Source organism: Musa acuminata, chromosome BXJ1-7, assembly GCF_036884655.1.
Source record: "Musa acuminata AAA Group cultivar baxijiao chromosome BXJ1-7, Cavendish_Baxijiao_AAA, whole genome shotgun sequence".
NCBI classification, from domain to species: Eukaryota; Viridiplantae; Streptophyta; class Magnoliopsida; order Zingiberales; family Musaceae; genus Musa; species Musa acuminata.
Genome location: NC_088333.1, coordinates 41,281,414 through 41,291,303, shown reverse-complemented (window position 1 = coordinate 41,291,303; position 9,890 = coordinate 41,281,414). Strand labels below are relative to the sequence as shown.

General features: G+C 38.9%; 1 protein-coding gene across 4 annotated transcripts; it reads left to right on the top strand.

The window, feature by feature from the left end:
• On the top strand, window positions 1-5,691 carry LOC135585286 (hypersensitive-induced response protein-like protein 1). Of its 4 annotated transcripts, none has more exons than XM_065193243.1 (5): window positions 1-158; window positions 2,182-2,380; window positions 3,504-3,624; window positions 4,685-4,873; window positions 5,147-5,691. In XM_065193243.1, the coding sequence occupies exons 2-5, from the start codon at window positions 2,192-2,194 to the stop codon at window positions 5,503-5,505; spliced, it is 858 nt and encodes a 285-aa protein (XP_065049315.1). In that variant the 5' UTR covers window positions 1-158; window positions 2,182-2,191; the 3' UTR covers window positions 5,506-5,691. The 4 variants fall into 4 exon arrangements, with proteins under 4 accessions (XP_065049315.1, XP_065049319.1, XP_065049316.1 ...); XM_065193247.1 differs by lacking the exon at window positions 1-158 and adding an exon at window positions 171-520; XM_065193244.1 differs by lacking the exon at window positions 1-158 and adding an exon at window positions 1,043-1,198.
• The last annotated feature ends 4,199 nt before the right edge of the window (window positions 5,692-9,890 follow it).

Sequence of the window (9,890 nt, the reverse complement as noted above, 5' to 3'; positions counted from 1 at the left end):
CCGTCACCGTCGCACCGCGGCTTTTATGGTGTACCTGCGAAACCCCCTCGGCGTAGACGGAACCTCGCGAAGGTCTCTCGAGGGCTGACTGTGTCTCTAACGGAGTCGCGGACGCACGGCGGCGACGCTCCGTCTTCTCTCGACATACGCACAGAGAGGTGTGTAAAAGAAAGGCTTCTGCCCGCTGGCATGCTTCTTCGATTTTCGCGTAGTTTTCTGCAGCCCTTTCCGTGCGATCTTCGTTTTGGGTTCCATCCGGTGCTCGGACGACGACGATTCTCCCCGTCGCTCTGGGCTTTCTTTTACTCCTTTCTTTCCTTGTGTGGTTTCTTAGGGTTTCCATGTCCTCCTCGCTCTGTTGCTTATTGGTGCGGTAGTGTTAGTCACCGACACGTCCTTGCTCTCGTGATTCGACACCTCCGATGATGGGTGCCAAGCAAGTGAAAGTACTTTGAATTAGAAAAGGTTTCTGTTGCCCTTTTCTAGTGGATAATGTGGTGGAAAGAAGAGTGTTATGAAGGTTGCCTCCTCTTCGAATCTGTGCTACTGTTTTTAATGTCTGTCTCTTTCTTCTTAGCTTTGTTCGAATGCCACTCAACCCATCATCCTCTTTGTTAATTGTTACATAATTCTGTCAAGTTCCACGAAAAAATAACACAAAGGCCAGTATCGAATCACACTGTTTCTTTTTCAATTATCAGTATCATAATTATTTGGAGAAGCAGAACCCACGCTACGGCCTTCTCATCCTTGTTTGTACAGTGATCATACAGAAGCTTTCCAACTAAATATGGACAAAACAGCAACATATACTAAATTGTATGAATCTGCTTCTGTACGATGAGTTGAATGCAACGGGGACCACTTTGATTGTTCTCTGTTCGTTATCTCTGCATCTCCCTTTCGTCTAAAGCCACGATTTTGAATGCTCTCTCATAGGAGATATTTGTTGTGGCTAATATTGACATTGAGGAAAAGTTGGTCTCTATCATAAGCGAATGCAGTCACTGTGTGGCTCCACCTTGTGAGCGAAACTGTGAAGGATAATGTTGCCAACAGCGGCATCCACTTGGCAATAATTGCCATTGTCTGCTTCTTTAGATATCTTATTATGTGTGTTGGGAGATAGATAGCATACCTCTCATCATCTTCTGGCATCTCGATTTGATCTTGTGTCATATTTATCTCGTATTTCCAGGTTTTATTTTGTCCTTCACAGGTGTCCTCACAGGGTACCAAATAGATTTTGATTTTGGCGAAGAAAAAAAAAGATCTCCTTATGATTTATGGTTTTCATTTCATAAATTGTTTGCTAGAATGTTGGCTGTGGAGTCTTTCAAGTTGAAATTTGTAACAACTTATACAATCATTGTGTTCGATGAGAACACGGTCATAATCCTTTAGGGAAACATTTTGCCTGATTCCTTGTATGATAAAAAACTAAACTTATTTTTCGCACAGGAAATAGCTCCTATTATGATCGCAAATCAAATTGTATGTAGTTTCTATTATGATTGCAGATGAAATTTATGCTTGTCATACAGTCATGGTTTGTCTCAAAATGTTACTGTGTCCAGAGATACAATTTCAGAACCTCGAATATTTTTTGGTTCTCCGTGATGATATATAAATTCACGCATTCTTATTTCATCTCAACTACTTGTGGAAGCTCTTGGATATGTTTTTTCTCTAAGGTGAAGCCTGATACTATATAAGTTATTTTATCAAACTCTTAAGTCTACTAGTTGATCTCCATGTTACTCACTGTATGCTTTTGCTGAAATTGTCTTCTCTATTTCTCTAAATTACCATGCATGACAGTATGTACAGTCCTGTATTTGTTTTTGTATCTTTCTTTCTAAATTACCATAAAATAGTATCTGTTTTTTAATACTCCTTTTTCTGCTGTAAGGAAGGTTGAATCTACTCCTTTATGCTAATTGAAATTGTGAATCTTTTTTTATGCTAATGAGCAACAAGAATTAGGTATCTTTCTTTCTAAATTACCATAAAATAGTATTTGTTTTTTAATACTCCTTTTTCTGCTGTAAGGAAGGTTGAATCTACTCCTTTATGCTAATTGAAATTGTGAATCTTTGTTGGTGCTAATGAGCAACAAGAATTAGGTATTTTGACATTTCATGTTGCATGATTGAACTAATACATCATTTGGGATATTAGGCGATAAACGATGGGTCAAGCACTTTGCTGTGTGACAGTAGATCAATCTTCTGTCGCAATTAAGGAATCATTCGGAAAGTTTGAGGATGTTCTTCTGCCCGGATGCCATTGTATGCCTTGGTTCCTTGGGAAAAAAGTTTCTGGGCGGCTCTCACTAAGGTTGCAACAGCTGGATGTTAAATGTGAAACAAAAACAAAGGTCTTTTCCTTACTATTTTTATGTTTTAAGTGCAATCGTTGTGCATGTCATTTAAAACAAATCATTTACCATCATTTGTCTAGTATTAATGCTAGTCTAGCATATTGATGTCATGTGAAGTCTCTCGTGAAGCTTGTTGTCCCCTAATTTCTTCTAAAATTTCATGCTTGATAAGAAATGTATATCCCCATCAAATCAGCCATCTAGGCATGTATTATTTATTGTTAGCCTTTATAATTCTTGTTGTTCAAGAAAGGCCACAAAACAAAATCGTTATAGAAAAGTTTGAGAGCATAGGTTATTCCATGCATGGTTCGTCTTTCTGGTCCGTACCGGTGTATTGACCAGCTGTCGGTACAATATGTACTGTGCTGTACCGAGTGTACTGGCATATGACATATGAGGGTGTATCGATATACCGCATGTATTGGTCTTTTGTCGTCCTGGTATGTTCCGCCCATACCGTGCGGTACATTGTGGTACGATGAACCTTGATTCCATGGATTCTATGCATACTATTGGTGACACTTGGTTTAATATTTGCAACCTAGATACATGCTGCCATATAATTTATTAAGTAGTTTATGTGTGTTATTTTAGATACATGCATGTGGTTCTTGGTCCTTTGCAATGACTCGTATGTGAGTGTAGCAACTTTCCTTTTCTCAGTGCACCTTTTCAGTCAGACATTTTATGAAGGTTTTCCTCCGATCATGTCTAGATGTTGAAGTAACTAATGCTTTTCCAGACTGAGACTCCTCTCGAATTTGCTCACAGTGAAATTCTGGATTATAGCCACTATTTTGTTGACATGAATTGCACATCATTGCACCCCTTATTGTTTTGTGGGTCTGTAACTTACTTATTTGCAATAATCATGACAGTCTTTTGCTTTCCTTTTCCACCTTTAGTTGTTTATCTTTCTATTTAACTTTTGCACTATATTCAATGCATTGGGTGCCTTCTGAGCTTAACATTGATCTCTATGTTCTTTACAATTAGATATGGAGTATGTTGGAGCAGCACTTTTATGATTGTTTTTAGAAATAATCTCTTCAATACTATGCCACTTTTATTGCTGCAACCATGCAGAAAATGAACATCATTTGTTTGCTACATGCAGGATAATGTTTTTGTGAATGTTGTCGCATCTGTACAGTACCATGCTCTGGCTGAGAAAGCAAGTGATGCATTTTACAAGCTGAGCAACACAAGATCTCAAATACAAGCCTATGTGTTTGACGGTATAAAGAAATCAATGCTAAGTATTTGTTTCTCACATTCAAAGCATAACAAATTGATAATAACCAAATGTTGATTGATCTGTTATCTTTTGAAGCATTGTGACATCCTTTTGTGTAGCTATATTATTTTAGCAATGGGTCTTTCAAATGCTCATACATAAGTCAGTCATACAAATAAATTTCTCATAGTGATATGAATGCACAAGATTGGTCACGAGTGAGTATGGATTGAAGCATGGAATCATTTTCCTTCAGTGCCCTTTTGACATCATATCTATTTTCCATGTTTCAAAACAGAAATTACTGTGAGTGAAGAAAATCATATAGGATATCTACTTCCGAGTTTTTGGAATAAAAAATAAGCACGGTGAATGAAGAAAATCATATAGGATATGAGAAGAGTGAGGGACGAGGAAGGTTTATCTGCTTAACTGTAGCTTATTATTTCCTATATAATGGGCTGACAAACTCACAAGCAATGACCAGGATAATGTTTTTGTATACATTAGATTTGTGATCTTGGGATCAGGTAAACTTGCAGCATTTTCTTTATTGTGAAAACTTTGCAAAACAAAGCTAGGTCTACTGCCACTTGTCATCTATATTAGAACAGTTATTGGAGGTTTTGGTAACTACTAGTAGTTGCAGTGCTCTGTTTCTGTAGATGTCTCAAAAAATGCAAAAGTTACACCATGGTCCTTTTTATTTGTATATCAAGTATGATTTTGTGAGAATGGTAGAGTGCAGAATGAACTTTAGTGGGCTTGAATATTTTGAGTGACAATCAACCATTAGCAACAAGCCTCCTAAATGTTCTTAAGAGCTGCAAACATATTGATCCTGTCAATGCAGTGACTCCCGCATACCTGTTTTCGCTGGTATTAGTGACTAAAATAATGAATATTTAAACTACATTTTGCTGGTATTGTTTGCTAAAAGGTGAATATTTAAACAACTGCATGGACTAGTCATCTTCATTGACACATGGTACTTCATTTCTTTTTTCTCTTCAGAATTATGGTTCCCAATTTTACCAAAAATATCTTTTCCATGTTCACAGTAATCAGAGCGAGCGTCCCAAAACTGAACCTGGATGATGCTTTTGAGCAGAAGAATGACATTGCAAAGGCAGTGGAAAACGAACTTGAGAAGGCTATGTCAGCTTATGGTTATGAAATCGTGCAGACACTCATTGTTGATATTGAACCAGACGTACATGTCAAACGAGCAATGAATGAAATCAATGCAGGTCAGTTATCGTTAAGTATTTGTGAAATATGGAAGCAAAAGAGAATCATCACATTACAAATGCAGCAACGATGACTAATAAGGTTGCAGTCTTCTTTACATCTGGTTACAGTCAGCACAAAATAACTGCCTTTGTTCATGGTGCTACGGAGCTCTTGGACTAATGTGCACTCGTTACTTTTTGATGATCACAGTTTCTTAGGAGCGATCATAGTAAGCTTAGATGCATATGTTCCATTCCTGATTCTAAACCAAGTTTGTGTTCTCTTTTCAGCTGCAAGGTTAAGGGTGGCAGCGAATGAGAAGGCTGAGGCTGAGAAGATCATCCAAATCAAGCGGGCAGAGGGCGAGGCAGAAGCCAAGTATCTGTCAGGTCTAGGTATTGCCCGTCAACGCCAAGCCATCGTAGATGGCCTGAGGGACAGTGTGCTCGGCTTCTCGGTCAACGTACCAGGCACCACAGCAAAGGATGTGATGGATATGGTCCTAATCACACAATACTTCGACACCATGAAGGAGATCGGTGCACAGTCCAAATCTTCGGCTGTTTTCATACCTCATGGGCCTGGCTCTGTCCGTGATGTTGCAGACCAGATCCGTGATGGACTGCTTCAAGCATCTACTCACAACTGAATTCCTCGTATATAGGTGCCGTATGGTTCTATCATCAGTTACTAAATTGCATGTTTGATGTGTGATACTATGGCCTATGCTTTTATGTACTTTCGACTGTGATGTCGAGGGACCCTCACTCGCTAGAAATGGCACTATGATACATAATACATGTGTGGCTGTGGAAATCGAGATGTGCTTCCTGCATTTGTTGTTCAAATGACTGGTATCAGTGAGTAAGTCAACAGGTGACGTGCAGAAGAATAAACTATTGCCATGAACCTCTAGGCTTTCTTCTTCCAACTGAAGGGCTTCGGTCATCTACATTGGAACAAAAGGCACCAAGGAGCTTATCAACTCACCGAGGGTTTCAATCATTTGCAGTTGTTTTGTTGTCCCAACACATGTACGATACCAACTGTCACTGTGACACGTTGATCTACATTTCAAATTCAAACGCTTTGTCAATCTGACACATCCACCAAATACCATAATTAGATTAATACGATGCATCACAACCTGAGGTTTCCATATCGCTGTCGCATAAATTAATTGTCTACTATAGTTAATTACCGAAATCCATTGTGAGAAGTCTCGAGCATGCCACCTTCTATCTCTTTTTCATTCCTCTCTCAACCTTCCGAACTCACTTATCTTCTTGCGGGTCATATTTCCCGAGTTGCACGTCTCGATCAAGTTTCCTGACTCACGTTCTCACAACGGGAAAATCCAAAATTTATCACGATGGAGAAGGGATTTGAAATCTGCCATAGTGTCAGTTTCCTGACTCATATGCATCGGGCTTATTTAGCCCTATACCTTTACCATGGTAGGTTTATCTTGGCATAAGTCTGGTTTCCAAACTCACATGTCTTGGGCTCATTTGGCTCTATGCCTCTGTCATGATAGATTTCATATTTTCTCACCATAACGATGTGAGTCGGAAAACCCGACTTGCATAACAAAAAATCTATCACGGTGGAGATGCGAAGCCAAATGTGTCCAAGGTGTATCAGTCTGACTCGACCTGCATTAAGGTAAATCAACCACAACGGAAGTATAAGGTCAAATACACCTAAGACACATAAGTTGGGAAACTCGACACACGTAATGAGAAATCCGTTATTGTGGAGGTGCAAGGCTAAAAGCTCTCAAGGCATATAAGATAGGAAACTCGACCCATGCCAAGGTAAATCTGCTACGGTAGAAGCGCAAGGCCAAATGTGCCCGAAAAGCATGTGTTTGGAAACCCAAATCTCATAAAGAAAATTTTGTTACGACAAAAGCATAAGGCCAACACGCCTAAGACACCTGAATCAGAAAACCTGACTTGCAAGATGATATCTTGAACATGAACACTCCCATACCAAATGAACTAAACAGCATGCTTTGAACCCCTCTTGTGAGAAGTCTCGAAGCACTCTCATGCCGAGTGAACTAAACACCGTGCTTTGAACCCTTATCGTAAAAAGTCTCGAAGCATGCATTTAGGGTGGGGGGTAACATGGACCATTACATAATGAAGGATCTTGCAAATACTTGAGGAAAGGTATTCCCTCGCAAATACCTAAGGAAAGGTATTTGCAAGTGGCACATAGGTGAATAGACCATTACATAACGAAGGATCTTCGGTACAAGCAGTCATTCATTATGTAATACCATGCTTGATGATGACTAATCATTTGAGCCACTATAGTATCAACAGGGAGTGTCTTATCTCTCTTGTAGCATATGATCTTATCAATCCAGCTCAGTTCCTCCTTGGCTATGGCCACATCATGCCCTTTAATGATTTGAATCGATAATGTCTCGACTATCGGTAAGCCCTCCTTTTGAACTTGGGTGGAGACTAACCTGATTAATGCATCAGCTTAGGTATTTTTTTACATGAGGTACCTTTAGCACACTGAGTCGGGAGAAGCTTCAGGCTAACCACTACACCTCGATAAGGTATTTCATTATAGTCCCATCTCAGGCTTTGTAGCTCCCATCAACTTGGTTCACGACTAGTTGTGAATCATTGAACACTATTAAGTCCTGCACTTGGAGCTTTTGAGCGAGTCAGAGTTTTGAGAGAAGAACTTTATATTCAGTCTTATTATTGGAGATTTTGAACTTGAACCATAGAGCTTCTTTGTACACCTGCTTGTTTGAACCTTTTAGGACAAGTCTAACACTACCCCTTTCCATTGTGGTGAAACCATCTATGAATATGATTCATGTTAAGAGGGTGTGCTTGTCGACTTTGACCTCGGGTTAGAGGGTAAGCTCTGATATGAAATCCACCAATGCTTGAACTTTAATGGCAACCCTCGATACATATTCAATGTTGAACTCACCTAACTCTATCGATCATCTTAGCATCCATCTCGAGATGTTAAATTCCGAAAGGATCCGCTTAAGCGGTTGGTTGGTGATCACCTATATAGGATGCACTTAGTGCTAGAAAATCGTAGGTCGGCATCTTATGTGCAGAAGAAAACAAAATAAAAACTAGATTTTTCAAAGTTAAGTACTTGATCGTTATGTAACGATTAGTGTGTGAGATAATCGTAAAATCAAAAAATTGCATGTGTCATGTTAGAAATGTTATATAAAGAGATCAAATATCCTCGAAATTTTTAGATCCGATGGAGTCGATGAAGGAGAACTCACGTACTCCTCTCTAGTAGTGATCCACATAACGAATGCAGTGACAATACTCCTCGGATCGCTGTGGGGTCTCCCTCTCTATGCGCATCGCAAGGCTATTGGATCTTATCCATAGAATCCAAACTAAGGGCTCCGCAGATATCTCATATCTACACCTCTACTCGTCGTAATATCCACCATATATGTGTGACCCTTTATGCCCGATATCGAGCTGGCCGTGAACTGATCTTATTAAAACTCTTTCTAATATAGTAAATTATTATCTTCATAATAATTCACTCAACTCATCGACTATGGACATACTATGCCATTATGCCATAGTCCTCAAATGGTACAGGATGATCTAATCTATCGGATCTGTCTGTCTATAATTATCATGTATCTATAGTCCCTCATCCATCCAATATCATAGAGATTGTATATTGGGAATGGTAACGTCAGACCCATACGAAATCTTATCAGAGTCTCGCTCTAATCGAATTCTCTTGGAGAACTCCTCTCTCCAAACGACATTGGCCAGGGATTTTGTCTATTGATACTCAATTGCCTTTGTAATGTTGGTTACTATTATCGAGAACCAACTATACCAGATCTAAAATTTTTAAACATGTAAGTTCGATGTTAAAGAATGAAGTGCTTATACAAGACATCCTTGGTATCTCAAGTCTAAGGACCAAACATACAACTATGACTATGTAATCATTGTCTAACATTAGGTATCATTAACCATTCAACATTTCGTAAGCAGATCAATAAATGAACTCATTCTCCAATGAGCACCTACATTATATCTCTAATGTCTTCACATGAGTACTATGCCTTCATCATATGGACGAGTATATAGCGCACCAGTCTATCCAGTTATCTCGATGTCCTTTTCGAGTAACCTATAACTAGGATAATTTAGTGTCTATGTTTAAAGGCGAATCGATCTCATTATCGTGATCTTATTATCGTGATCTCATCACGAAATGATTCCTATTGCACATATCTAAGGACACTACAATATATATCCAGATAATATATAATAAATGCTAGTAATAATAAGTAAAGAGATCATTGCAGCGTGTCACAGGTGTCATCACTCACGTGATTAGCTTATATGACACTTATAACTAACATATGGAAATAGAGACGAAGATTCCTTACCACCAATATTAGCGCAAAAGCTTGCCTCTCGATGGGGGGTATCACTCAGCTTCGTTTAGTACATGGTTGATATAATAAATGAGTCTTTGGACTCCCAGGTCATCCTATATCAATACCGTGCTAACAACTTGCTCGATAGTAGTGAGACAGAGGTTAAGAGCCTTGCTTGGAATGGAGGAGAGTCATGGTAATTAGGCGAGATGATGCTTCAGCTTCTCAAATGCCTCTAGCACTTGTTGATCCATAGAAAATCTTTTAGAATTTTCAATGCCAAAAAGAAGTGCAAGCACTTATCACTAGACTGGGATAGGAACTAGGTAAGTATAGCTATTTATTCTGTTAATTATTGCACTTTCTTTACCACCGAGATGGATGCATCTCTAATATGGTGCAGACCATTTCAGGTTTACGTATAATCCTCTCTAGTGAAAAATGAATCCAAGAAAAAATTTCAAGCTAATTGTGAAAGTGCGCTTGACTGGATTGAGGTGCATATTATATCTCTTGAAAACCTAAAATGTCTTAACCAAGTTCTCTAGATACGAGTTAGTTGTTCTGCTTTTGACTATCATATCATCCTTATATAACTTGATGTTTCTCCCAAT